We start from the raw sequence: 27,595 nt of genomic DNA, 5'->3' as shown, positions 1-27,595 counted from the left end.
TCGACCTGTTCCAGGGCGCAGCGCTCCTTTATGAGCCAGACGGCATCTCTATGATGCAATATGCTGCGTTTTTTTCCCCCACCCTGGCCACCACTGCCCGGGCCCGCGGACACTTCCTCGGCGGCCCGATGCCATCCCCCGCCGTGGCTCGTGCCTCGGCGAGCGCGCCCACCACCGGCAGCCCTGCACCGGAAGTCAATGTAGCCCGCGTCTCCGTCTCGGGTCCGACCTGGACCAGCCGCTGCGGCCCTGCTGAAACCTCAGGCGCCAGGTGGAGCCCAAAGGCTGACAAGGCCGCGAGCCCCAGCGAAGGTGCGACTCCTGATAAGGCCGTGGGGTCGCGCAAGGGGGTAACTGCTGACACACCGGCGGCCGCTCCCGTGGCCATGTCTCCAGTTCCAGCTCCAGCGTCAACACCCAGCCTGGTCATCACCGTCCCGAGCGCGAGCCCCAGCACAGCCTCGGTGAAGGGTCCAGCTGCGGACCCGACAGCACACTGAACCCACAAGCGCCGCTAGACACGCTTCCCGAGAACGTGGCCAGAGGACGGTGCAAGTCCCAATGAAGGAAGTCACCCGCTGAGGTGTCCTGTCTGTCCATCCGAAGGGAAAGGGTGGGCGAAGCCGCTGGGGAGACATGGCCCAGACTGAGTGTACAGTCTCAGCTCTCCTCCGAGGACCTGCCACCAGGTGAAAACATGGGACTACATTTCCCAGGATGCAGCTTGGGGCTCCCGGCTTCCCTGCGGCCAACGATCGCGGGCGCGGGGGGGGGGGGGGGGGGGGGGGGCGTGGCGTGGCAAGCCGGAGCTGCCGAGATCTAGGGAGTGACGGCTCTTCCCGGTGGGAACAGGAGAGAAAGCTGGCGGCTGAGTGCTGACCACGACGCTTTCTCCTTGCAGACATGCCCCTCCCACGGGCCCAGTCTGGGACCACGGACGACAGTATAATAAGCAGGTGCCAGGAGTGGGGTCTGATCTGTGCAGGCCCTCTAGGTTCACTCACCAACCAGGGAGGCGCTGGGAATAAGTTTTAACAGCCAAAATCCGGGACCCACGTTTAGGGCAGGAAGCCTAGCTCCGGACTATAGGCTGAGTGTTGGACGTTTATTCAAAACAACAGCCTATACAAGACATCTTTAGAGCAGGGGCTGTGGGTCGGAGTGGACCCTTGCACCTGCCAGCAGCTCCACCTCCCGGGCCCCCTCGGACTGTCCTTATAGCCCATAAGAGTTTACTTGGGCAGACAGCACAGGAAGCATCATACAGGTACAGGCTCAGTCACAGGGCATTAGATGAAGCTCTTCTACCTGGAATGATTGGAAGTTGGCACAGCGGGCTAGTCTGTCCCTTTCCCCATGGGAAGTTCTGCCTCCACTAAAGTTAAGGCCACCCGGATGAAAGCAGGGTCATGGTGAGGGACCCAGCAGAGACCTGGGAAGCATGAGGTGGGTGTTAAGTCGGGCCTGGGAAGGGAGGAGAGATTGGAAGCGGTCTGATTAGGATAGAAACTGATGATCTTGGTTCAGCACTCCCCAGATGAGTGCAACGTGACTGCAGCAAACTTGGAGCCTCCCAGAAGAGGACAGTGCTCCCACCAAGGGGATGCTCTTAGCATAAGACCAGACCAAAGAGACCAAAGCAACTCCACAGAAGGGAAGGTCTGCTCAGGTCTGCGGAGCAGAGAGTGAAGGAAAGTATCCCTGGGCCCCAGGGCCATCTCAAAGCAAGGAGCTGAGGACCTGACCCACCCCTGGTCCTAACTTGTGGGTGTGTTAAGTAGGTAGTGAGCCTCCACTTGTGTGGGAGGTCACAGCTTGGGGAATTTCCACTTTTTGGCTGGGATGGGCCTGTAGAAAAAGCTGGAGAAGGGTTAGGGCCAGCTGCCAGCAAGTTTCCTTGAGTCCTCTGGGCCCCTCAGGGCTCTCACAGCAGACCTTTCCTGAAGGGCAAGTGCCTCCTAGGCTGGAGTTCTGACCTTGGGGAAAAGGTGAAACAGTTTGGCCAATCGCACACCCACTAGCATGCACTAGGGCCCCTGAACCAACCACGTGGGGAGGGGCTGGGCCCACAGGGTCCAGAATGGAAGGTGGGGGACACTGGATGCTGGGTAGGGTGAGACTGGAGGCACAGCCCCCAGGGTCCATGGTGTTCCAAAGTCCCCTGAGTTACGTGTTCAGCTGATGTAGACGCGGTGGAAGTCGTGGGCACCAAAGGCAGCGTTGCACTTGGGGCACTTCCTCTGGCGGGCCTCATAGCGGCCCCGCACACACTCGAAGCAGAAAACGTGGAAGCACTTGGTAAGGACTGCATCTTTCTTGCGGGTGTTACAGCAGGGGCAGGTCAACCGCGCCTGGGCCAGGCAAAGGCGTCAACTCAGGAACAGTCCTGACAGTGCCCAGATCCCAAGCTGACAGCAAGAGGTGGTTCACTCAGACCACCCCACAGAAGGCTGCACCTAACTCTCATGATAGCCCTGGGAGGTCGGGATAAGCACTTTCCATGTAAGGAAACAGGCCAGGGAGCCCAGGTTTCAAAACTAGATAGTAACACAGTCTAGACTCTAACTTAGGTGGTGATGGCCAGTGGTCACAAGTCCCTGCTAAAGGTCAATGACCCACAGGCTCCAGCCTGAGCTCCTCTGCACTGGGGTTTCATCCCTTGCCCCACTAGCCTTCTTTGGCAAAAGCCCAGTCCTGGCTTAAGCTGACTGTTTACCTTCTACCTGCTAAGTAACAGCTGGGCATGGCAGTGCCACTAGAAATCTGCTGCTCTCAACCCTCAACTGGGCCCATCCCTGGTGCTGCCCAAAGATCCTGCTGTGGGTCACTTGATTCATTTCTCTCTATGGAGGTTTTATAAATCTCTCTTTATCTTGCAATTTCCCACCTGCCGAAAGGTCTCACCTCCTACTCCAGATAAGAAATTCCCTCCACGCAGCATTCCCAATAATCTTCCTCTGTCCTGCCTGAAATCCTAGCCCAGTCCACCACCTCAGCCACTCCTCACAAGTATCACCCCTTCTCTAGCTCTCAGAATCCTACCCACCAGCATTTCACAGTCTCCACAGTCTGCAACTTCTCCAAAAGTCTTTCCCTTCTCCCCTTTCAGCTGTCTCCACCCCTACAAGGTCAAATTGCTCCCAAAAGGTTGTCTTTTTACTGACTCACCCTCGGTCCTTTCTTCACTCCAGGTGAGAGTCTAGGTGATCTGACCTTCACCTCTACCCAACAACCATTCCCAAGACTGTCAAACACAAAAGGTATCTTTCATCACTTGCTTCATGTGCCTTCTTGGCAGCTCTGAACTCACTCATCCCTGCCTCCTTGAAACTCTTCCCCAGTCATCTCCCTCTACATGGCTCTCCTTCCTTTATTTTTTCTTTTTTTTTTTCTCCTTCCTTTTTAAAAAAAATTATTTATTTAATTGTGCTGGGTCTTAGTTGTGGCATGTGGGATCTAGTTCCCTGACCAGGGATTGAACCAGGACCCCGGAATTGGCAGTGTGGAGTCCTAGCCACTGGATTACCATAGAAATTCCTCCTCCGTCCATTATTTAAGCTTTGAGGTTGCTCAGGGAAAATGACCCCTGTTTCATCTCATGCCACAGGCCCTCCCTGGGTGACCAGTTCCACGTGGCTTCTGCCTTCGCCTCTGCTGACAATCCCCCAAAGCCTCTGTCTTTCACACCAGCCCTTCTCCTTTGTCCTCCCAGACAGCCTCCCAAGGAGTCCCACGAGTAAGTTCCTCATCCTCAATATCCTTGAGACGTCACTCTCTAGTCTAAAACCCTTGGATGTGTCCACACTGACTACTGAACAAGCCAGGAATCTCAACCTGGCTCACTAACCTTTAGGATCTGACACTGCCCAACACCCCCTCCCCTGCCCCCCAGGTTGTGACTCACCAAAGGCCCCTGTTCTGCCCTCTTAGCTGCCACTGCCCAGCCGTGTCCTCCAGCACGTCTCCCTTAACTAGCAGCCTCCACCTCTACCTCTCCCTTTGCTGGGATCCTTCCATCTCCATTCTTCATGGCCAACCGTGACTCACTCTTCAGTTTTCCTTTGGAGGCTATTCCTTCGGGAAGTCGGCGGACTGTGCCCCCCTCCCCCCTCCCCCCCAGGGCTACTAAGGGCCTCCCCTGACTGCTCCAACCCCTCTGGCCTCTGCCATCACACTCATCATCACTCAGAGGAAATAATTACTTGGCTGCCTGCTTCGGCAGACTGTCAGTTTCAAGAGATCCAAGACTAGGTATAGGTCCCAGTCCTCCCACACCCAGCACTCTATCTGGCGTGGAGTATGTGTACCACACTTGAGAGCTGTCTTGATTCTCCACAATGGATTCTGCCCAGGTTTTGCTATCCTACCTTATTTCTGGGTTCCCCGGACTACCCCCTGGAGCTCTCACCAACCCCCAATCTGAGATTTCTCAGGTTTATGGAGCACAACCTAGTTCCACAGCCCTACCTTGTATTCCTTGATCTCCTCCTGGAGGATTTCATCAGCGTCTGCATAAACTTCCACCTTCCTCTGCTTCTCCAGCTTGCGCCGCAGCCGGGAGATGTCCTCCTGGGGCAGGAGAGGGGGGAGGTTGAGTGCAAGGGTCCTCAATCCAAACCTGCTGACCACCCCCCGCCTCCACCCCCTGCCAGCCACACACCTGAGCCCTCTTGAGGTTGAAGCTCTCTTTCTCCCGCGCAGCCCGGCTCTCGGCCAGGCAAGGTTGGATCTCTCGCAGCCGTGTCTGCACATGCTCCAGCTGCACCTTCAGGTCCTCGGCCAGTTGGGCTGCTTCTACGGCCTGAGGTGGGTGGAATGGGGAGGAGGGGCACAGTTGGCCTGAGCCTGCGGAGTCAAGCGTGTGGAGCCATGGCCCACAGATGCTTATGTCAACTGTCCAGAGGTTCCTGCTCTTGGGATAAGTCCAACATCTTCACTAGAACTGATTCTGTCTCCTGACCCCACCAGCCTCACCTAGGAGGTGAGGCTCCTCATTCCCAGCACTTCTGGCTCCTCACCTGCATAACCCTCTCTCCTGTCTCTAAGCCTCCACAGGGTTCTCTGCTCCCCTCAACTCCCCCAACACACAGACTTTCTCTCTGCAGCTCTCTGAAGCCTCAGCTCAAATGTCACCTCCTGAGAGAGGTTCTCCTGTTTTTCTTTCATACACTTCTATTTCCTTCGTAAGACACGCTGTGAGTTTCCTGGCAGCCACGTGGTTAGGATTCCGGGCCTTCGCTGCTGTGGTCTAACAAGCCATGCAGTGCGGCCAAACAAAAAAAGACATGCTGTGATCTGAAACAGTGTTCCTTAATCTGTGGGATTATTGGCTTGCTCTCTGCCCCTGGAACCGGCCACTCCCAGCAGAGGTGTTCTGTTCTTATGATCTCCCCAGCACGCAGTGTAGGTCCTGGTACACAGCAAGAGCATGACTAACACTGCTTAAACGAATGAACCAAGCAGAGAGAAGTCCAGGGGGAGAAAAAAGATGAAAGTCAATGTTAAGCCTTTACCATGACCTGGAGGAGTGATGTCATTCCTGACTCTGTTCCCCTCAGAAGAACAACTACCACGAGCTAGAGACGTTTCTTAAGAGTTAATACAACTATGTGACAGAAACAGGTAAACAGTGCAGTGGTCAAGACATGGGTTGTGGAGTCAAGAAGACCCAGGCCCAAATTCCACTTCCACTCTTTCTTGAGCAAGTCAACTACCTCCCTAAACCTCAGCCTTCTCCCTTACAGAAAAGCAGATAACAACAAAAACTGTTGTAGGATTATTTTAAGGCTGAAACATGACCCAACAGGGAAAGTCCTCAGCACAGGGTCTGGCAAACATTAAGTGTCTGAGACGTGAACGGGGCTGTGTAGGGGAGCAGAGCCAGGCTCCAGCCCAGGTAATCTGCCTCACCTTCCTCTTGTTGAGCTCCAGGGCCTGGCTGCGTAGTGTCAGCTCCTTCTCCACACCCCCGAGGCTGCCCTGCAAGGCTCGCTCTTTTTCCTCCAGCTTCTGCACGGTCAGCAGCTGGGCATCCACCTGAGGACAGGAGTGGGGACTCAGTGCTGGGGAGCCCCTACCTCTCCAGTTCCACCCTAACAAGCCTGGGGCAGCCCTACCTGGGACTTGAGGCCAAGAACCTGCTCGCCAAGCTCGTCCTTCTCCTCCCGCAGCAGCTTATGAATCTGGTTGGCTTTGATCCGCTCTGACATCAGCTTGAAGTTGGCATCATCCTTTTCTCTCAGCTGCTGGAGCAGCCGCCCGTTTTGCTCCTGCATGTCCTCAAAGGCCTGGCCAGTCACATCCATCTCTGACAGCAGGGCCTCCTCCTCCTGCAGCAAGTGGGCAGGGGCAAGATGGAACGTGGGAGATGGACAAGATCAACTGTGGGGAAACCGCAGGAAAACACGGCTGTACAAAGACCCACAGAGTGGACCCAAGTCATGCGCTAGTCCAGGAGGTTTAAGGAATGCCAACATTCAAAGCTGGGGGTGGGGTGGGGTGGGGGTCGCACCTGCTTGGTGGCACCCAACTTGCGCTGCAGGTGTTCAATCTGCTCCTCCGCCTGACGAATGCGCCGCAGGGCATCCTCATCCGCGATCTTCTTGCTCTCCCTCCGATCCCTCTCCTCCAGCTCCCGGATGCGGCCCCGGAGTTCATCGACCTATAACCACCAGGAGGGAGCTCTCTCATCACTGCTTCCTGCTGACCCAGGGCTTGAGTCTGGTTACTGCACCCCCCGCCCTGGGGCAGCCTTTCTGCACATCCCACGGACCCTATCTGCCCTCACCTCAGCCTTGGCCTTGCGTTCCGCTGCCATGAGCTGCACCTTATCCCGCTGTTCCTTGGGCGCAGACTTATACATGTCCAGCAGCAACTTCATCTCCTTCTGGCTTTCCTGGGCCTTCCTGGGGGAGGCACAGGAGGAAGGCTGGGTGAGTAGAGCTGGAAGCCACTGGGCAGGGGTGGGAGGGAGAAAAGAAAAGGGCCTCACTTGAGCTCTACTCGGAGACCTTTGAGGAGTTCTGATTCCTTCCTCTTCGCCTCTTCCACTTTGGCCTTCTCCCGATCAGCCCTTGAGAGAGCCGAGGCTACAGATGGGGGTCCCAGAACAGGCCCTTCTCGCTCCCGAAGCTCCCGCTTGGGTCTGGCCTCAGGTTCTCGGCCCCGGGAGGAGGGTCCCTGGGCCCCGGGGGTCAGGGCCTGGGTCTCTTCCTCAGAGGGCACCAGGTCTTCCTTCTTCGCTGACGATGTAGTAATGGCAGTGCCAGGCATGGAAGCCATCTCCTTTCTGGTGTCAGGGGCACCAACAGGGCCTGGCCCACCCTCTTCTTTCCCTGGGACTGAGGCACCGAGGCTGGAGTCCTCTGGGTGACCCAGGCTGGGGATGGAGTGAGTAGAGCCACTGGCCTGAGCCCGGAGCTGCAGAGCAGAGAAAGAACAGGGCTGAGGTGAGACATGCTCACTGGGGCCTAGCCACGGCCTTCCCCAGGCAGCCCGCTCCTCACCTTGGCAATCTCGGCCTGCACTTCGCGCAGTTTCCGCTTGTATCGCTGGGCATCCCCTTTTAGCTGGTGGTTGTGGTTCTGTAGGCTGCTGATCAGGTGGCGCATCTCGCGGTTGATGGGCCCTGGAGGAGTACAGGAAACCAAGGTCAGACTGGTCCCTGGGTTAGGGGCCCAGCCCCTCAGTGAGGGGAGAGGCAGGGCAGTCACTCCCACTACAAGGAGAGGACAACTGAAGCCTTATACAGAAAGTGAGCTCAGCAGATAACTGAAGAAAATTCACCCAAACGTAATCTGATGCTGTGTGTTATTTCTGCTAATGCAGATTTCTAAAACATTTCCAGATTTCCTTCAAAGGAACACATAACTGTAAATTCACAAAAGTAAGTTAGTCCACTTTCTTTAGCTTTTAAACAAATGCCACCTTCTTAGTTTCATCTCCCTGGCATTTCTCCTAATACCTCCTTATCTTCCTTCCTTGCTTTACTTTGCTTGATATACTTGTCACTACCTAACACACATGTTCAATTTTTTCCTCCTTTGTTGTCTGTCCTCCCTTCCTGTAACACAGCTCCACAACAGCAGGGATTCTTTGTATTTTGTTCACTGGTTTAATTCCAAAGCTTAGAACTGAGCCTGGCTCAAAAGAGGTGTTCAATAAACCTTTGTATAATGAACTAGTAGAGATGTGCCCTAAAGGCCAGAGAATCACGGATGGGGCTGACAGCTCCTGTTCTGGCAGAGTCAGCACCATCAGCCACCTCAGGCGGCTGTAAGCCTCACTGCACCTTTGAGCCATGTGATGGGGTCCCCATTTTCCACAGGGAGATGAGGCTCTGTGAAAGGAAAGGACTTAACCTCTGGACAAGCATCTGGCCACACCAGGGCCCAGCAATCCCACAAAAGGCCCCACCTCGACCTTGTCCTTGCCACATACCCGCCTGCTCGTTGGCCGCCAGGTTCTGTTCAAACTCGATGCGCAGCATCTCGTACTCCTTGCGAACCTGGGCCAGCGTGTCCTCCAGCTGTATAACCTCGGTGCGTAGCTTCTTCTGCAGCCCCAGCTCATCACTCTGTGAGGTGAGGCATTAAGGACCCACAGAAGCCCTGGGCTCATGTTAAGCCCACCCTCAACCTCAAACCTCAGTAGCTTAGGAAGAATTTATTTCCAAGGGATCCCTGGCAGGCACCCCGAGCTCTGACACCCTTGACCCATGAACAACCTAACCCAGAGGGCCTGACCCTTACCCCTGTTCCATGGGCATACCTCCATGTGCTCAATGTGCCTCAGGTGGGAATTCTTGGTGGCCAGCAGCAGCCCACGGGCCTCGTCCAGCTGGGTCTTCACTTGCAGAGACTCATTGTAGAGCAGTGAGAACTGTGCCTGCAGCATCCGGTACTCCCCCGTCTCCCGAACCACCTCCTCGGGAAGGCTCCGCAATGCTACCTAGGGGCAGGGTATCTGAACTCACTCAGCAAGAGGAAGAAGAGCTCAGGGAGAGCCCACCCTGCAGGCTAAGGCCTTCCCAGCCCCAAACACAACTCACCTTGAGGCGCTCATTGGTCCGCACGGCCCCCTGAAGTTCGGCCTGCAGCTTCTCCAACTCTGCCATGCGGCTATTGGCCAATTCCTGATTTTCCTCCAACTCCGCATTCAGCATTTCAAACTGTGGAGTGGGGAGGTCCGTGGGAGGCAGGGCCAGGGCATGAGGCATGCGTCCCTCACAGCCCCACCATATGCTCTGCCCAAGCTCCCCTATGTGGAGCAGTGATGGATTCTGAAGGCCCAGGGACAAGCCAGACCCAGGCACTTTCCTAAGTGTTCCTAGCCAAGTAGGAGAAAATGTAATATTGCAAGGTCAGTGCTGGGAACCAAGGCTTGTATCTGACAGGGGGTCAGGGAAGCCTTCCTGGAAATCCTGAAAAACAAGCTGAGGAAAGGAGGACAGGGAACAATGACTCTACAGCACCAAAAAAAGAAAAAAAGAAGTTCAGTGACCAAGAAGTGAGACAGCAAAAGCAGGACAGGGAATGGGACAGTTGCAGCAAGGCCCACAATGTGAATGCCAAATGACTCCAACACAACCAACACCTCTTTCCTCAGTGGTACTTTTAATCCCTTGGACAGCAAGGATATTCAACCAGCCCATCCTAAAGGAAATCAGTTCTGAATATTCACTGGAAGGACTGATGCTGAAGCTCCAATACTTTGGCCACCTGATGTGAAGAACTGACTCATTTGAAAAAGACTCTGATGCTGGGAAAGATTGAAGGTGAGAGGAGAAGGGGACGACAGAGGATAAGATGGCTGGATGGCATCGCCAACTCAACAGACATGAGTTTGAGTAAACTCTGGGAGTTAGTGATGGACACGGGGGCCTGGCATGCTGCAGTCCATGGGGTTGCAAAGAGTTGGACACGACTGAGCAACTGAACTGAACTGACTGACTTTTAATCAACTGATATACAATTTACCTACTTCCTGTTAACTCCCCCAACTAGAACTTATGTTCCATGATAGGTTTCTGTTTTGTTCTCCAAAATAACTGCTTTCTACAGAGTACCTAACATTCAGTATTCAGCAACTATTTATTGAATATAGATATGAAACAATGAAACAAAGAACACTGTAAGTGACAAGGAAAGACCTCCAAGACCACAGCTGACGTTTGTCCTTAATTCTAAGGGGGAAGTTCAATGGTACAGTAGAGAAAAGGCTGCGGGAGGGACCAGGAAGAATGCTGCTGCTCACCTTTTGCATGCTGAGTGTGATCTGGCCCCCCTGGAAGCCTGAAGAGCTCCCAGACACATAGTAGCCAGAATTGAGCTGTGGAGAGAAGAGATGGACATATGGGCGTGGAGAAGAGAAGTTAGGGCCCCAAGTACTCTGTTCAGGCTCCATCTGACCCAGCGCCTGAATCTCACCTGCTCTAAGGCTTCTGCCAGGTGCTTATTAAGTTTTTGCTCCCGCTTCCGCAACTTCTCAATGTCCCACTGCAGGTCCTCTACTGTCGTCTCCATCTCCAGCACTTTTGTCTCTGCAGATGTTACTTTATCCTGGAGCTCAGAGTACTGGGGACAATGAAGGGGACAGAGGCTAAGATGACAAACTTGGCTCCCCGAGATCCTTGGGTGTCCAACTAATCCAAACCCTGTCCTGGTTCCAACCCCACACCAAAATCCCAACTCCCACCTCCAATGAGATGCGGTGGTGCTTCTCCTGTAGTTGGGTGGCCAAGTCCTGTAGCCGACGATTCTCACGGCCCAGCTCCCGGGTACGTGCCCGAGCCGCCTCACCGGGGGGCTCACTGTCCCCTGGGAAGGCAGGGCTCAGGTAAGAGCCAAGTCCAGGGCAGTGGGTCAAAGTACTAACTCATTTTGGAGTCTGCTATGTGCCCAGTGTGATCCACCAGCTGTCTTGCCACTTTCTCATGACACAGCCAGGAGTCTTTATCCTCAATGTACAAAGGAGGAACCAGCTCAGAGAGGAGAGCCATGTGCCCAGAATGCCCAGGAGGGACTGACAGAACTAAGGCTGGGCCCTTGCTGCTATGCCTTGGATGGATCAGTAACTGCCACTAAGATTTGTGAAAAGTGCTCCCAAGAGGTCTCCAGCCCCAAGGGAGGAGGACCCCTCTCCCAGTATCAACAACAACTTCCACCCATCTCTCTAGACCTCAACTCCAAAAATCAAAGCCAGATCCTCCACTGACAGTTTAACCTGAGAATGTGGCTGATTTATCCCCCGGGGAACTGTGGCTGCCTCTGGGCTAGGGACACTGAGAAGGGGATACCATGAAGAGGTAAATGGAAGCTGGGGCACGTCTGGGGTGGCAGCATAAAGAACTAACCTCGGCTGTATACTCGCTGACAGAGTTCTTCCACCCGGCGCTGCAGGCGGTCAGAGGCCTCCACGACACGGGACACAGCTGCCTTTGAGAACTCCATGCGGCCCTGCAGCTGCAGCTCCACCTCCTCACTACTGCTTGCGCCAAGGGCCACCACAAAAGCCAAGGCTGGCTCACTGAGAGGGGGCCGCAGCTGCATTGGCGGGGGTTCTGGGAGGGACGGACAGACCCTCGTGAGGACAACAGCAACAGTCACCACCACTCTGTACCAAGTTTCAGACTGAGCCCTTCAGCACTCTATAGCTTACTCAATCAACATAACCAACACCTGCAGTACTGTGTTATCCCCATCTTAAAAGTGAAATAACAGAAGTTCAGGGAGGTGATGTCCCTAAGGCCAGAGAGCTACCAAATCACTTGCTCAGGGAAGCCTTCTCTGCCTTCCCCTATCTAAACTAAAGTGCACACATACTCACTCCCTTTCAGCAGCCCCCCTTCTTTCTTGTGGTTTTAATCACTTCCTTCCCTAATGGTTGGGGCAGTTATCTCTTGTTATTTTTGTTTCCTCCAAATCTACAACAATGCCAAGTACACGGTCAACATTTAATACTTTTTTGAACTACAGATGTCAAGATGTGAATTGTACTGTTAACCATATCACTCAGATGTCAAAGCCTGTGTTCTTACCCACTGCCCTTGCAGCCTAGATATGAAATCAATTGTCTGTTAGCAGGCGGGGAATTTGGCAGTCTAATATCAAAGTCCCCTCCTCTCCAGGACCTTTCCGAGAACTTAATTAAGCTTCCCAGATCCTAGGGTTCTGGCCCTACCCCTCAGCTCCGAAGTCCCTGGCTCTGTGAGAGGGGTCTCATCACGTGTTGGCCCCTCCTGGGTCCCAGGTGCCTCTGTCCCTGAAGACAGCTCCCCCTGGCTCTCATGGTGTCGGAGAAGGGCTTCCACAGTTTCATCCAGCTGAAGGGAGAAAGCACCAAAAATGTTATGAATCCCTCAGGTGCTTCCCAGCCTGATACTCCTTTCCTAGTAGAGGGATCTGAGGATTGGAAGCTGGATCAAGGCCAGATCTTCGAAAGAGCGGCATCCACCTGGGCCCAGTAGCGATTGACAATGAGGAGGGTGGCGTCATCTGTGGCCTGCCGCTTCTCCAGCTTCTCAATTCGTTCTCGGAGTTCGTCTTCACATGCCTGTCTCTGTTCCAGCCGCTCTGCAAGTTTCTTGTTCTTGAACTGCAGAACCTTGAGGTCCATCTCCTCCTACCAAGGAAATAAAGGGGCCAAGAAGAGGGTCAAGCAGGGCCCCAGAACCCAATCACAGAGAAAGACAAGAAAAACAAAGGCAACGGAAGGGAGTGGGGAGCTTCCCCAGATGAACTGCCATTAGGATTTAACGAAGCTCAGACACCCACAGAGAAAGCGTCTCGGTTGTGAGGCGGGTCATGTTCTTCTGCTTCTGCCTCTTCCTACTTAAGTCTTTGACAAGCCACACGCCCTGTGGGAACCCGTTTTCCTATCTGTAAAGGGAAGGCTGACGTCGTGTCCTCGGTTGCCTTCAACACAGCGTTCTGTAAAGTGGATCTTGCTAAGCCTGGGGAATTGGGAGTTAAGTTCAGGACGATGTGGAGGGAAAACAGATGGGAGTTCTATCAAGTTTTGAGGACTGAGGCAGGAACCCACGAACCGTGGAAGAGATGCCTCCCAGGCGAATGGGCTCTATAAGCGTGGTGGTGGTCTTCTCCTCGCGGCTCAGCTTCTTCTCTGGGGGCCCCGAACCCCCATCCCCAGCGGCGCGTTTGCTGCCGGGCCCAGACATGGCCGCGGCAGCGAAGAGAGGAGCAGGGTCTCCCGAGGGAAGTCAGGCAGGCGAAGGCTGCACTCCTGTCACCTGCAGAAGACAGAGCGCAAAGATGTGGAGGCGGCCGGAGCTTCGCAACCACGCAACTCTCCCTCACCTACCAGAGGGTCCTCGCCCCGCCGGCCCTGAGCCCCTCACCGGCAGCAGGATCAGCCCACGGGCGCCATCTTGGACTCCACCGGACGTCACTGGCCTCCCTAGCAGAGCGCAGGCGCCAGGGGCAGTCCCGGATGTGGCGAAATCGTCTTCATTTCCTGTTTCTATTGGTCTCGCTTTGTCCCGCCTCTCGGGTCTGTATGGGTTTCTTTCCGAACCCTCTTCTCTCCGTGATTGGTCAGTAAACAGTTCCCATGGTAACCGATAACACAAGACACCGCCTGCCCCAGATTAGCAACTTTGAAAGGAGGCCATGAGGGCGGGGCTTGCATCTTATTACGCACGCGCACTCTCTTCTCACTGATTGGAGGGAGCCGTACACTTTCTCCCTGGCTCCAGGAATTCCCTTAGCAACGGTCACCGTTGAGACGAGGGAGACGCCGCCAGCGGATTGGCTGCCCCGGGCATCTCTGCAACGCAGATTGGCTGGAGCATAGATAGAGGGCCAGGCCTTGGCAGTGGCTGCCTGAGAACCGGCTGTCCCAGAACCGAGTCGAGACAGATCCTGTGGTGACCCCCAGCACAAAAGAGCGACAAGATGATCCGCCGGAAGTCCAGCCAATTTCAGGGACTAAAAATGCAGTCGGAGCTTGTACAGCACTACGAACTGCGGCGAGAACCCGAAAGAGACCTCAGCTCATTGGATGAATTGGCCACGCGTATGGGAACAGGTGTGCGGACCGAATCCGGGACCGTGGCTTCGGTGGATGTCGATAACGATCCTGCAGCCAACTTGTTCCCGGTGAGGATGGGACAGTGATCCGATCATGGATGTTTAAAAAGGGCTCCCCATCTGGGGAGCTATGTTATGTTATGTTTACTAAACATAACCCGACGATATGTTTACTCAAGTTTAAGTTTCCCCGGGCTGCCTTGGTGAGGAGGCAGAGGTGTGTGACCCCGTTTGTTAATATGCTTGTGAATAGTACTTAGGGATGGCTGAAGCCCAGCCCGCCAGCATTGCTCCTCGGACAGCATCTTGAGCAGTCCTCAAGATGAGAAGGCAACTTAGCGCGTTCTTAGGCCGGTAGAGATTCGCAACGGGTCAAGAACTAGGGGCCAGAAACAACACAGCCCTGCCTTTCCCAATTCGCTTTCTCTCCGCAGCCGCCGCTGCCCCAGCCCCGGATCTGTATATGGTGAGTATGAAGAGTTTTGGGGGAAAGTTACCCTTCACACTTCTATTATTTCCTTAGGGCTTCCCAACAATCCTGTCAAACAGCGCTGGTATCCCCATTTTACAGATGAGGAAACTGAGGCCCAGATATGCAATTACCTAAGATGACTATAAGCCAGGTCTCCTGCTGTACCAGTACAAAGATAGAGTGTGAGAAGAAGGTAGCCAAAGACTGAGAATGTAAATGTATCATTGCCTCTATGGAGCATTGTACAAATGGGGACACCGAGGCTCAAGAGGGAAACTTGCCCAGTTAAACAGCACAGGAGAGGCAGAAACCAGAACTTAAGTTTCCTAACTCTAGGTTTTATAAATGAAGAGGATTCTAAGATTTCATTTAAGCCACACCTTCCATTTACAGAGGGAGAAAGTGAGGCCCAGAGAGGGAAGTGACCTACTTAAAGTGACACAGCAACTTAGTGGAAGGGCCAAACCTCTAACTCGGGTCTCTTTGTTCCCAGTCCAATGTACTCACCACCACAGTCATATCATCAAACTAATGCATGATAGACACCAACACATTTTCCCTCTTTTCCTATGACAGGAAGTACCTGGACATCCATTCCATGCACAGGCTGGAGAAGACAGCCAGCACTGAGGAGATGAGGGAGTATGGTGGGGGCGGGGGGGGGGGGGAGCGGAAGGAAGAGCTAGCTTTGGGGGACAGCTGAGGGGGAGGTGGGCTGGGAAGGCATGAGGAATGCCTGGCTCCAAAGTCTGTTGTGCACTAGTGTGGAGCAGGGAAGGGATACTCTAGTTGTCACTGATTCCTTCCTCTCTCCCTCCCAGGGTGCTGGCTGAGCTGTTGGGACTAGGTTGTCCTGAGAAGAGCCTGCGGGATGCCATCACTCTGGACCTCTTCTCCCATGCACTCATCTTCTGCCGCCAGCAGGGGTTCTCCCTGGAGCAGACCTCAACAGCTTGCGCCCTGCTCCAAGATCTTCACAAGGCCTGTATTGGTAAGAGGAGGGGGCTCCCTGATGGCCTGAGTCCAGGGCAGAGGAGGAGGAGGCTGGCACAAGTGATCAGGGGAAGTAACAGCAGGATTACCACCTGGAATCTTTGTTCTGTCATCACTAACAGAAGTTATCACACACAAGTTACTTCACCTTTGAAATTCTCTATCTCCTGATCTATAATCAGGCTACCACACTAAGGTTATTAAACTGTTCCAAGAAATGTTATCTGTAATATGTGTAAATATATGCACAGTGCTCAATAAAACAGCTCTTTATCCCTGAAACCCATTTTCTACAGAATGTTTAATGAGAGCTAAATTATGTATTTCTTGCTTTACTGTCACTTCCACTGGAATATACACTTAAGGGCAGGACCTTGTCTGTCTTGTTTAGTGCCTAGAACAGTGCAGAGTGGGTACTCAATATTTGTTGCCTAGATCTGTCTACTTCTAAAGCTCATGATCAGTAAGTAGCTGTTGAGTGAGTAAAATGAATGATTATCAGGGAGGGGACTCAATGTCACATCTTGCTTTCCCTCCCAGAAACCCCCCTGGGCAACGTGGAGGAATGTTACCGCTACTTCACCAGTGTTCTTTTTTGCCATGGAGTCAGGGTCAGTTTCACTCTCCCCATCCCCCCATCCCCATAAGGTCCAGCCCAGCCTCCCACCCTCTCTCACACACATTACCCTTATCTTCCTCTGAAGGCCCCAGTGGGCTCTTACTGCTCCTGGACTGCCAGGCACTTGTAGAAAAGGTGATGGTTTCGAGAGGTGGTGAGTCCTCTAACTCCCAATCATCTCCACAGCGCCCCCCTTTCAGTATTGACCTCTTTAAGGAGGAACAGCTGCTGGCCCTGGCGGATTATGTGGTGAACACCTACTTCCGCCACTTCAAGCTGTACAAATATGTCTTCACACCTCAGGTACTGGGCTAGGGGCTACAAGAAGCCTCCCATTGTCTCCCCTCTTTCCCCAGTGCAGTTGATTTCCTCCCTCTTCCCAGGTGCGGCTGGATCTCTCTTTGACTTACACGGGGCTAAAGCCACCCAACCTCTGGTCAGAGGATGAGACAGGTAAGGGAGAATACCGGGGCGAGAGCTGGACTGCACTGGGACTGGGGCTGAAGCCTCCTCCTGCTTCTGGCTTACAGAGAAAGAAAAGGGAGGAGAGGTGGAACAGCAGGGAGTCATCGAACAGGAGGTGGAACCGGAAACAGTGATCCAGCCAGAGCCAGAGCCAAGTGAGGACCTGGAGGGGCTGGGGCTCCCTGTGACTTCAGGCAGGTGTGAAATGAAGGGTTTAGATCATATCAGGATTTCAGATTTTTCGTTTTAGTCATGGTATCCTTTCTCCAAATGATTCCTTATGGAGAATGCATGTTCCAAGATGCAACAAAATAAAAGCACAGCTGCTGGGGGTGAGGCAGGAGCTCCAGAAAAGGATTATAAAACCAACGACAGTAACAGCCAGAACACATCTGGCAATACTATGTGCTAGGCAGGCCTTGTTTTAAGCATTTTATATATATATATGTTGCCTGTGCCAAGTGGCCTGTGGAATCTTAATTCCCCAATCAGGAATTGAACCTGTGGCCCAAGCGGAAGGAAGCATGGAGTCCTAATCACTGGACCACCAAGGAATTCCTGCATTTTACACATATTAACCCATTTAATCCTCTCTCAATCCTAGTTGCTAGGTGTTATCGCTGGATTTTACACAGGAGTAAACTGAGGCATAAAAATGTTCAATCACCTGCCTGAGGTCACACAGCTGCTAAAGGAGCAATTGGGAAATGCAGCATACATAAACCCTCTGCCCATCTTTCTCTTCTAGAAGGGCTGGCTAACATTTCCTGAATTGAAGAAACACTGCCACCTGGGTCACTCCTGGGGTAGTCCCCCTTGAAGGTCCTGCATGCCTGGTTAGGGGGCGGTCCCACAGCCCCACGGCCTCTCCCCTAACCCGCCCCTTTCTCCCCACCCCTGCAGGCCAGGTCTCCATCCTCCGAGCCTACATCAAGACCCAGATGAATAAGGAGCTGCGGCAGCTCCAACAACTAGTGGAGGAGCGGCTCAAAGCCAGTGAGGAAAGGCTCAGCAGCAAGCTGACCACCCTCGAGCGGCCCCTCCAGCTACCTCCAGGCAAAGGCAAGAACAAGATCAAGTGACTCCCTGCGTTTTCCCCAATAAAGGCCTGGGCCAAAGTGGCCCCACCACGCCCTGCCCCACCCCCTCCTGAGCACCTTCTGAGCTTCCCTGCTGAAGCCAGACACCAGACACAGGGGACTGGCTCTCTCTGGTGTGTAGCAGGTTTTATTGCATACGTGGTGCAGGCAGCACAGATAAGGCCAGGCGTGGCACCCTGGGTGGCTCTCTGCCACCCCAGCTCTGATCTCAAAGCCCTGGCCAGCGGGGGTAGGTGTACCACACTGGTCTCTATGATAGTATGATTGGTGGTGGGCCTGGTCAATGGTGGCCTGTGGCCAGAGCCCAGAGGGGCTGGAATGATAAAGATCCTTCTCTTGAAGAGTTCTGCATCCTCCGGGATGATGTGCTAGCCCAGCACTAGCATGGCCTCATCCTCAGCGATAGTAGCCGAGTCCCCCTCCTCTTCAGGGCCCATCATGGGAAAAGGCCCCGGGGGCCGGTGCTGGAAGAGGGCTGCCCGGTTCTGCTGCTCACCCTTCTTCACCCAGTGTCCGTACAGCCGGAAGGCACAGTTGTCGATAAGGCGCCGCACTGGCCGCAACGCGTAAGGGTCCCTCAACAGCGCACTCTTGGTCAGTGGCCGGACACGGTGGGCGCTTAAGGCCACCCGTCCAGCAGCCAGCACGGTCCACACTGCCACCTAGGAAGGGGGTGGTGTGAGCTCCACTGGCACAGTCACTATAAGAAAAATCCTGAGAAGAGGAGCAGGCCTAGACCCTGACACGCTCAGGCCTACCCGAAACCGCTGGCGGGGGGTGAGGTTCCAGGCTTGGCTGCCTTCACAGCGCTCAAAGAATGGGTGCTGGAGGGCTTGCTCCGCTGTCAGGCGTTCCACAGGATCCACCTGCAGCAGCCTGGAGATCTAGGGGAAACCCCAGAGCATGAGAAGCAGCTCTTGGGCCTCTTTCCTCGCCCACTCGCAGCCCCAGCTCACCAGGTCTTTCACAGTGTCCGAACGGTCGTCCCACTCAGGTGAACTAAACTGGTACTGGCCCTCCATGATCATACGTAACATCAGGATCTGGCGTCGGTGCCAGAATGGTGGGGAGCCCGCCAGGAGTGTGAACAAGATCACCCCGCAGGCCCAGCTGAGAAAGAGGAGTAGGGAGGGGGGGACCAGGTGATAAGCAAAGGTGTTGAAGAAAGAACAGTACACAAGGGAGGAAGGAAGGTGGGGGGTGATGGGAAACTCACAGATCGACCTCCTTGCCGTAGCCTGGGTGAGTTTCATCCATGGAGCACTTAAGGATCTCTGGTGCTAGATACCCTGGAGTCCCACACAACTCTGGGGAGAGAGGCCTGAAATGGATGGGGTGTCACCAGCCCCCTCAAGGACCCTTCACACCAGACCTCTGCTGGAGCCTCACCACCACCAGGGCCACAAGTGTTCCCATCCTGCACCTGCCAGCCTTCTGCCAAGTCCAGTGTTAGAGCCTCACTCTGGTGAACGAGTACCTACCAAGGCTCCTGGTGGCCTTCCTGGGAAAACCTGATGTTTTGGTTGGCTTCAAAGCACTATCCAACTGTATCATTTGCCTCCTCCACCAACCCTCACCTCACACAACTTATTACCATGTTTTATATACATACACACATAGAAAACAGAAATTAAATCTTTTCTGCATTCCTTTCTGCCCAAATCTAATCCTTCTCCTAGAATCTCTACTTCAGTTAGTGGAACCACCACTCAACCCAGGGTAGTGTGTAGGAATATAGGATTTCTTAAGGCACATTCTGGGTATGTCCTTTGTTGAAAACCCTTCCCTGGCTTTCCATCATGGGCTCAGGGTCAAGTCTAGATTCCGAAAGCACAAAGGCTTCCATGACTTGATCAAAGCCTGTATTTTTACTTTTTTCTATCATTTCTGGCACCAGTTCTTCCACTCTAGCAGTTGCACACTGTGATCCATGGCACACTTCCAAGAGGTCTTAAGAGGCCTGAACTGAGAAACTGACTTTCTCGGCAAATTCCTTCCTAGACAAACTATCTATTGAACACCTACTGTGTGCCAAGCACCATACTAGACACAATGGCAAATTCAACGTGCCCTTAGCAAGCTCACCATCTACCAGGAAGCACATAAACAGCATAAGACGTGTATTATGGGGAAAGATTTAAGTGGGGGAGATCTAAGAGCAAAAAGTGGCGGTTCTACCCTGACCTGGAGCTTTCAAGTAAAAACTGAATTACCCAAGTCAAGGGTGATGGTGGAGTGGGCAGGGGCAAAAATGATTCAGAATGGAGAAGCGTGTGTGGGAGCCCAAGGGGAGAAAAATCTCTGCATATGGAAGATGTGTAAGTCCACAGAGTAAGAGCATGACTCTGGAGTCATACTGCCCAAGTTCAAATCACACATGACTTTGGGCAAGTCACTTCACCTCATTAAGCCCATTTATAAAATAGAGACAGATACTATTTCAGAGTTGTTAAGAGGATCTAGAGAAACAAGCCATATAAAGACTCCACATGCTGCCTGACTCAGAGCAAGTGCCCACTGAAGGTGGTGGTGGTCCAGCTGCTCAGTCAAGTCCGACTCTGTGATCCCATGGACTGAAGCCCACCAGGCTTCCCCGTCCTTCACAATCTCCCAGAGCTTGCTCAAACTCATGACCGTTAACCAGTGAAGGTAAGCTGTTAAGAAGCCCAGGGCAGAGCCACCGAAGGAGAGGAAGTGGCCTATTAAAGGCTCTGGGGAGTCCCGCAGTTGAACTTTGTCTAGTTTGCCACTTGCATTAGAAATGGTTGTCACAACAAATGTGTTAACGTGAGGGGACCCCGAGTCCCCAGGCATCAAGTGAGCAGTGCTGTCGGGCCACAACAGACTCCTCAAGGCACTTGAGCAGGACACCGTGGCCCTGCCTCTGCCAGACCCCAAAGGTGCAGCTGAGCCCTTCTGTCACTGTGTGCATGCTGTCACTTCAGTCGTGTCCCACTCTTTGCAACCCTATGGACTGCAGCCCACCAGGCTCCTCTGTCCATGGATTCTCCAGGCAAGAATACTGGAGTAGGTTGCCATCCCTTCCTCCAGGGGATCTTCCCGACCCAGGGATCGAACCCATGCCTCCTGCATTGGCAAGTGGGTTCTTCAGCACTAGAGTCACCTGGGAAGCCCTGCTGTCCCTTGCTCCCTCTCTTTTTCTTCCTATGACAAGCCCGGCCTCCCCAGGCCCAGGTCCGAGCCCCTTCCTCTGTGGGGCCCTACATCTGAATCGGTGTTCCTTCCTCCTGGCTCTCTGGCATAGCTCCCTGCCTGCTGTGTGCCAAGATCTGTTCACTCCATCTTCCCCACAGCAGGGAGCCCACACCCATTTGTACCCTAGGCTTTGCACCCAGCGGGTAGCTGGCAAGCGCTGACTTTCCGTGGGACCCAGTTCTCAGACCCGGCCAACTAGTCCCAAGCCTGAGCCTCCATCCCTCCCAAGCCCCTCAGAGCACCAGGTCCCCTCACCTCGAAGCTTCTCGCCAGGTTCCAGGTGGCAGGAGAACCCAAAATCTGAAAGTCGGATCTGCATATCGTCATCTAGGAGAATATTCTCGGGCTTCAGGTCTCGGTGTACAATGTTGTTGTCGTGGAGAAAACTCACTGCTTCCAGCAGAGACCTCATGATGGACCTGGGGGAGGCGCAGTCTCCTCTGCTTCTCTCTGCCCCGCCCCACCCCCTGCTCATCCCAGGGGCTGCAGGCTCAGCCATTACCTGGTTTCTTTTTCTGAGAGGGCCACCTTCTCTGTGAGATAGTCAAACAGCTCTCCCTTCCGCATCCTAAGGGACAGGAGGGGTTTGGAGATGGGTGCACCTCACAGTGGAGGCTGAGAAAATAAGTCAGTGCTCACAACAAATACCATGGAAGAGGTAAGTCAAGGAAGATCCCTCTATAAATAAATGAAAGGGTCTTGAGACAAAGCCCTCCAAGAGTGAACCAGATGTCAGGGGCAGTTTGGTCCAATGTCCTGGCGGTCATAATCTCTGCACTGTGGGATGTCCCTGGTAGTTCAGCGGTTCAGACACTGCTTCCAGTGCAACAGCTGCAGGTCTGATCTCTGGTCAGGGAAACAAAATCTCACAAGCCGCATAGTGTGGCCACATTAAAAAAAAAAAAACCTGCATTGTGCCACAAGGGGGCTATTTTAGCAAGAATAAATTATCATTTACAGGAAGTCCCTGTTATCTGACAATATACTAAAAAAAAAAGCCTTTTGAAGTGAACCTGTTTAGAGCATGGGCCAAAATTTCACAGTTAATAGTAGCAAGAAAGTTGAATAGGACTTGACTTTGAATTTTGCTTACTTTATGTTCTCTTTAAAAACTGAGGTTATAATTGCAACTCTGTGTCAATCCTTGAAATAATACATCAGGTTCTGCAACAGTGTTGCATGGTGAAGCAGGCACTTCCTACTTGCCCTCCACTTTTGCAGAGGTCATTTCTGTCTGAAGACTTTGTAAATTTCTCCCAAGTGCCTCTCTTAAACATCTGGTATCCAAACCATTCTCTTTTGAATTTCCTTTGTAACTGGTTTGCATTATAGCACCACATAATATCTGACATTCAGATTCAGACCAACCAGAAAAAGAATCAATGGGCAGAGAGATTCCAGTGGAGGGTGTTAAACACTGGAAGACAGGTGAGGGAAAAGTCTGTTTATAAGTGGTCAGCTCATGAATGAACACCTTCCTCTTAAAACAGAGTCTCATGAAGACCCTTTATATTTAGCTGGTCACTAAGACTCTTGAAGAACTTGCCTCAATCAGGCACCTAGAAAAAAGGGCCCACGCCCTGGGGTGGCAGGTCTGAGCCGGAGCAGAGGAAGGTGTGAGCAGGGTGGTCTTCAGCCCACTGCGCTGTAAGGCTGGGGAAGTGCAAGGAGGAGAGGAAGAGGCTTTTCGGTCAGGGAGGGGGGATACTCACAGGTCAAACACCAGGAACATGAAGCTAGAAGACTCGTAGGAATCGATGAGAGTGACTGGGGAAAGAGGCAGAGAGGCAGAGAGACAGAGATGGAAAGGAGCAGATGCACACCAGAGGGCCTTTTCCACCCTGAGGCAGCAGGGGGCTGTTCCTGGGAAGGAAGGAGAACTGGAGGAGGCAGGAGGGGCCCAAAGGCTGGCCACACTTTGATGAGGTGCAGCGGAGCCAGCAGGAAGGGAGCAGAGCGTGGAGGCAGTGCTGGGGCAGGTGGGTGGTGGGCTGGGCTAACAGGAGTGGGGAAAGCAGCCTCACTGATGTGGGGGTGGCCGGCGACCTGGCGAAGGATGTGCGTCTCCCGCCGCGTGGCCTCCCGCACCTCCTCCAGCTGCTCAGGACTCAACCGCTCGGCTGTCACCTCCATGATCTTCACCGCAAACTCCTGGCCAGTAGCACGATGAACGCAGCGGCGGACCACAGAGCTCACTCCTCTGCCAGAGTCGGACAACGCACGAGTCAGGGCCTCCTGCCCTCTCGTTTCCACGCAGAGTGGAGCGTTGGCAGCCTCACATCCTCTGAGCCAGACTCCGGAGACCCAGCTAGACAAGGTGACTTCCTGAGGAGCTCACCTTGGCCTACGGGAGCTTCATAGCAGCCTCAGTCAGAGACCTGGGCACCCAGCAAGGAGCGACATAGAGCTCACAGGGCGGGGGGCAGGTGTCCCAGGTTCCAGGCTCTGCCACTCCCCCTGGAGGTGAACCCAGACACCGAGCCCCCAAACCTGCCCTATGCCCCTGAACCCAAGGAGAAGGCAGGAAGAAGTGACCCAAGACCCCCTTCAGATTTTACCCACTTCCATGGTTACCCCATCTAAATCCCAAAGTTCCCCTACAATACCTCAGGTGAAATAAACATTGGGCCATTGACTGGAAGACCAAAGTTGAGAAGCAGATCTTGGGTTTAGGCCCCAAATTTGCCACTGATTAACCTCTAAGTGACCCCCTGACATAAGGTCTCTGGGCTCCCACTTCATTGGCTCTGAAATGTAGCCAACAACATCCTGAAGGGATGCTGAAAGGCATTAATGAAGTACAGACAGGAAAGCCCATTTGGCTTTGTAAAGACAAAGCCCCTAGGAGACTTTCTTGGTGCTCCAGTGGTTAAGAATCCACCTGCAGCCCGGCAGGCTCCTGTCCATGGAATTCTCCAGGCAAGAATACTGGTGTGGGTAGCCACTTCCTTCTCCAGAGGGTCTTCCTGACTCAGGGATTGAACCTGGGTCTCCTGCATTACAGGCAGATTCCTTACCATCTGAGCCACCAGGGAAGCCCTGCCCACCCCTTAAATGTAAAGACTTTCCCAAGATCCCATCCTTGGCCCTCCTGTCCTCAGGCTACATACACTCTCAGTAACCTTATCCACTTCCATGACTTCAACATTCATGCCCAGATGCTACCCTCCCCTCCTTTTCTTTGGCTACATCAGACAGCTTGTGAGATTTCAGTTCCTCAACCAGGGATTGAAGCTGGGCCATGGCAGTGAAAGTCCAGAATCGTAACCACTAGACCACCAAGGAACCTCCCCCCACCCCTGCCCCTACATCTCCCTAAATCAGGCCAACATGTCTTACTGAATGAATTGCTTCCTGAGGTCCTAGAGACATCCTTCTGTCATCATGACCTTGTGAGTATAGTCTTAACCACTGAACCCCAGATGGGTAGCCCCTCTTTCAACTTGTCCCACTCTTAACACTCTGGGCACTATAATCTTCTATTGCTTTAATTGGCTCTTTGCTGCGCTGAGCCTTTGCACTACCCTTCCCTCTGCCTGGAATATATCCTGCCTCAGTGTATCATCTGTTCATTCTCATCCTTCAAGTCTCAGCTCCATTAATTACTCTTGTTCCATCACCTTATTTATTTTCTCCCTAGCACTTACACTGAACTTGTTTTCATGTTTACTGTCTCTCTCCACCACTCAAATATAAACTCCAGGAGAACAGAAATTTTATAACATGCAGGATGTGGGTCTCACATCTCCAGTGCACTCAGCACATTGTGCATGCTTTGGAAGCCCTGATGAATAAACATATTAGTCACTGCCTCTACAAGTGAAGCTTTCCTTCTATATGATGCCTGCTGAACTCCTGTTCATCCTTCAAGACCCAAGTATCACTCCTTCTGGGAAGCTGTGGTTTTCTGAGACCCAATAGCACTTTTTACACAGCCTGATGCTACTTGAATGTTCCTGTGTCTCTTTCAGTCACTTTACTTGGAGTAGCTCCAGTGCATATATAGTCCATGGGGTCGCAAAAAGTCGGACAGGACTAAGCGACTTTCAGTTTCACTTTCCAGGACATAAACATCTCTTCTAACCTCCCCATGTTTACCTTTGTGTCTGGCAAACAGTAGGCGCTTGAATTATGTTTGTTGAACACATACATGAATGAACTGGTGAAAAAATAGGGGCTGACTCAGAAAAAGAGTCTAGTCACCAAATGTTTCTCCACTCACCACTGAACCTTCCCATTTAGAACTTTCCAGGGAAATGTAATGGAGAAAGAAACGGCAACCCACTCCAGTATTCTTGCCTGGAGAATCCCATGGACAGAGGAGCCTGGCAGGCTATAGTCCATGGGGTCGCAAGAGTCGGACACGACTTAGTGACTAAAGCAAGCAAGCAAGGAAAATGTGTATCCTGGCTAGGACCTGACCTTTCTGGACCTCTGTTTCTCTAGCCGTGGCCTTACCTGCCAATGACGTCCTTAGGGTCGTACTTCTGGTAAAATTCTTTGGCCGCAGCCCAGTCGGGCAGCTCATCCTCTGGGCCCACGTCCAGTGTCATTCTGAAAGAGGTGGGGGCCTGTGAGGAGGAAACGGAGGGCAGTGAGGGCAGGGAGGCCCACAGGCTCTGAGAGGACGCACATCGCGACTCGCGGAGGCGCAGCCCTTGTGGCTGGGGAGCCAGGATCCTGGGGGATGGGGGCGGGGTGGGGGAAGGATCGGGACTGGGGAGACCCCAGGAAAGGGCCTTAGGGATTGGGATGGGGTGGCAAGGCAGGGAGGGGCGGGGGAGGGGAAGGGAAAAGGTACAGAGGAAGAAGGGAAGGGGCACCCGGACGGGCGGCTGTTGCTGCGCAGCCGCACTTGGGCGGGCTCTGGGAGGGGGCGCAGGGTCTCGCGCCGGCTCACCAGCGGGGGCGGAGAGAGAAGCCAGAGTTGATCAGAGGCTGCCCTGTCGCGGGGTTCGCCCCTAGCCTCTTACCTTACCCACAGGCTGTGCCGGCGAAGACCTCAGGCCCCGCCCCCATTCTGTTCTCCAATGGCCAGAGTCACCCAAAGACTGACGTTCAAAAATCCTTCGGATTGGAAACTGGTAGTCCAATAGGAAGCCGAGAGTCCCGAGGCTGGCCCGGGAGTTCGAGCTCTGAGTTATCTAAGGCTCCGACGCTAGGGCGGGGCTTCAGATACGGCCAATCAGGGCACGGTATCTGCTGGGACCAGCAGAGGGCGGAGCTTGTTCAGCAACAGGGCTAGAGGCCTGAAAACAGACCCGGAAGTTAGGTTTACCGGTAAGAGTCACCTCCTGGTACCTGATACGCTGGCCTCCTTGGCCTTCCGATTCCCACCCGGATTTGGGCATGGTCTCCTCAGTCGCTCAAAATCACTGTCTGAATTTGGGTGTTAAGAATATTAGCAGCCTGGTCCAAAGCCCCTGCTTTGAGGGGCTGACTCAACCCCTTAAAATGTTAGGCGCACGCAGCCTGATGCTGAACTTGGCTACTTGTATGAGCCACGGCCTTTCAGCCAGAAGAGGCTTTCTCATCCTGTGGATGCTCTGACTCGGATACCTCCAAATCCCTTGCTGTTCAGGGACTCAGGCGAGTCCGACTCTTTGCGATCCCATGGACTGCAGCACACCAGGCTTCCCTGTCCTTCACCATCTCCCCGAGTTTGCTCAAACTCATCTCTTCAGTTGGTGATTCCGAAACCCTAGTGCTATCTGGAAGACCATTTTTTTCCGGTTTCCCACCACCTCCGCCCCAAAGCCTTGAGGAATATCACCCTTTTAAAAAGTATTTTTATTTATTTGGCTGCGCTAGATCCTAGTTGTGGCACGTCGGATCCTTGGTCTTTGCAGCATGCAAGAGCTTTGTTCTGGGGCATGTGGGATCTAGTTACCTGATCAGGGATTGAATTTGAGCACACTGCATTGGGAGTATGAAGCCTTAGCCACTGGATCACCAAGGAAATCCCTCGCTCTCTGTTCTAAGCTTACCAGGTTATCACTCTGCCAGGAGCGAATTGCTCCATAAGTTTTCTTAGTGCAGCTCAACCCTGGCATTCACTTACTCATTCAACAAATATTTGTTGAGCATCTAAGCATTAGACTAACAGCAACAGAAAAAAATTAGGTCCCTACTCTTGTGGCGGTTATATTCCAGATAGAGGCAGAGAATTAATTCATTTAATTTTTCAACAGCTATCTTATTAAGAGAAATATAACTTTCGGATTGCAACCAAATGAAGAGAAAAATGAATCCAGGTAACTTTTTAATGGAGTACTTTGACCGAATACCATTTATCTAAAGACAGAATAACTCAAAGAAATCTTGTATCTTACTTGGTAGATTTTTTGGTAGTATAATGGGACAATTATTTTGAAATTGAGCAAGTGAATAAACACATTGATGTAGTTGGCAGTCTAGGTTCTTACTGTGGGAATATTTGGAATGGGGAGAGAACCTTAGGACTGAAATTGTAGGTATGATTTTAAGAATGATTTAGGATAGATAACATTAGCTATTTTCTAGCTCTAATCTGTGAAAGGGCCAAGGACCAATAGAGTCTGTCCAGTAGAGTGAGCACAGCTAGTGCCTAAATATTGATTTCAAAGCAACAGTCCTCAATAAAAGGAACCAGGGCTCCTTGGGAGAAATGGCCAATTCCCAGGCTAGAGCAGAGAAAGTACAA

At 52.9% G+C, this 27,595-nt stretch overlaps 3 protein-coding genes across 4 annotated transcripts; 1 reads left to right on the top strand and 2 right to left on the bottom strand.

Annotated features, from left to right (window-relative positions):
- Nucleotides 1-1,091: 1,091 nt before the first annotated feature.
- Nucleotides 1,092-13,475, bottom strand: RNF40 (ring finger protein 40). Its single transcript, XM_043914762.1, has 20 exons — nucleotides 13,358-13,475; nucleotides 13,046-13,249; nucleotides 12,454-12,621; nucleotides 12,181-12,322; nucleotides 11,354-11,560; nucleotides 10,696-10,817; nucleotides 10,428-10,574; nucleotides 10,255-10,329; nucleotides 9,050-9,169; nucleotides 8,770-8,949; nucleotides 8,440-8,575; nucleotides 7,506-7,627; nucleotides 6,992-7,419; nucleotides 6,788-6,905; nucleotides 6,512-6,661; nucleotides 6,117-6,329; nucleotides 5,911-6,036; nucleotides 4,661-4,801; nucleotides 4,468-4,569; nucleotides 1,092-2,351 (listed from the first exon to the last, which is right to left on the bottom strand). The coding sequence occupies exons 2-20, from the start codon at nucleotides 13,175-13,177 to the stop codon at nucleotides 2,175-2,177; spliced, it is 3,006 nt and encodes a 1,001-aa protein (XP_043770697.1). The 5' UTR covers nucleotides 13,178-13,249; nucleotides 13,358-13,475; the 3' UTR covers nucleotides 1,092-2,174.
- Nucleotides 13,476-13,822: 347 nt separating this feature from the next.
- On the top strand, nucleotides 13,823-19,550 carry CFAP119 (cilia and flagella associated protein 119). The gene is made up of 9 exons (XM_043914769.1): nucleotides 13,823-14,117; nucleotides 14,483-14,514; nucleotides 15,097-15,162; nucleotides 15,342-15,511; nucleotides 16,054-16,124; nucleotides 16,319-16,435; nucleotides 16,516-16,585; nucleotides 16,663-16,752; nucleotides 17,501-19,550. The coding sequence occupies exons 1-9, from the start codon at nucleotides 13,914-13,916 to the stop codon at nucleotides 17,677-17,679; spliced, it is 999 nt and encodes a 332-aa protein (XP_043770704.1). The 5' UTR covers nucleotides 13,823-13,913; the 3' UTR covers nucleotides 17,680-19,550.
- Nucleotides 17,807-26,096, bottom strand: PHKG2 (phosphorylase kinase catalytic subunit gamma 2). Of its 2 annotated transcripts, none has more exons than XM_043914768.1 (10): nucleotides 25,887-26,096; nucleotides 25,372-25,484; nucleotides 22,938-23,113; nucleotides 22,626-22,680; nucleotides 21,416-21,481; nucleotides 21,169-21,332; nucleotides 18,914-19,004; nucleotides 18,654-18,807; nucleotides 18,456-18,581; nucleotides 17,807-18,359 (listed from the first exon to the last, which is right to left on the bottom strand). In XM_043914768.1, exons 2-10 carry the CDS (start codon nucleotides 25,464-25,466, stop codon nucleotides 18,066-18,068), a joined length of 1,221 nt encoding a protein of 406 aa, XP_043770703.1. In that variant the 5' UTR covers nucleotides 25,467-25,484; nucleotides 25,887-26,096; the 3' UTR covers nucleotides 17,807-18,065. The 2 variants fall into 2 exon arrangements, with proteins under 2 accessions (XP_043770703.1, XP_043770702.1); XM_043914767.1 differs by having other exon boundaries at nucleotides 25,814-25,921.
- Nucleotides 26,097-27,595: the final 1,499 nt, after the last annotated feature.

This window comes from Cervus elaphus, chromosome 10 (genome assembly GCF_910594005.1).
Source record: "Cervus elaphus chromosome 10, mCerEla1.1, whole genome shotgun sequence".
NCBI lineage: Eukaryota > Metazoa > Chordata > Mammalia > Artiodactyla > Cervidae > Cervus > Cervus elaphus.
This window is presented reverse-complemented; position numbering and strand designations above follow the sequence as displayed.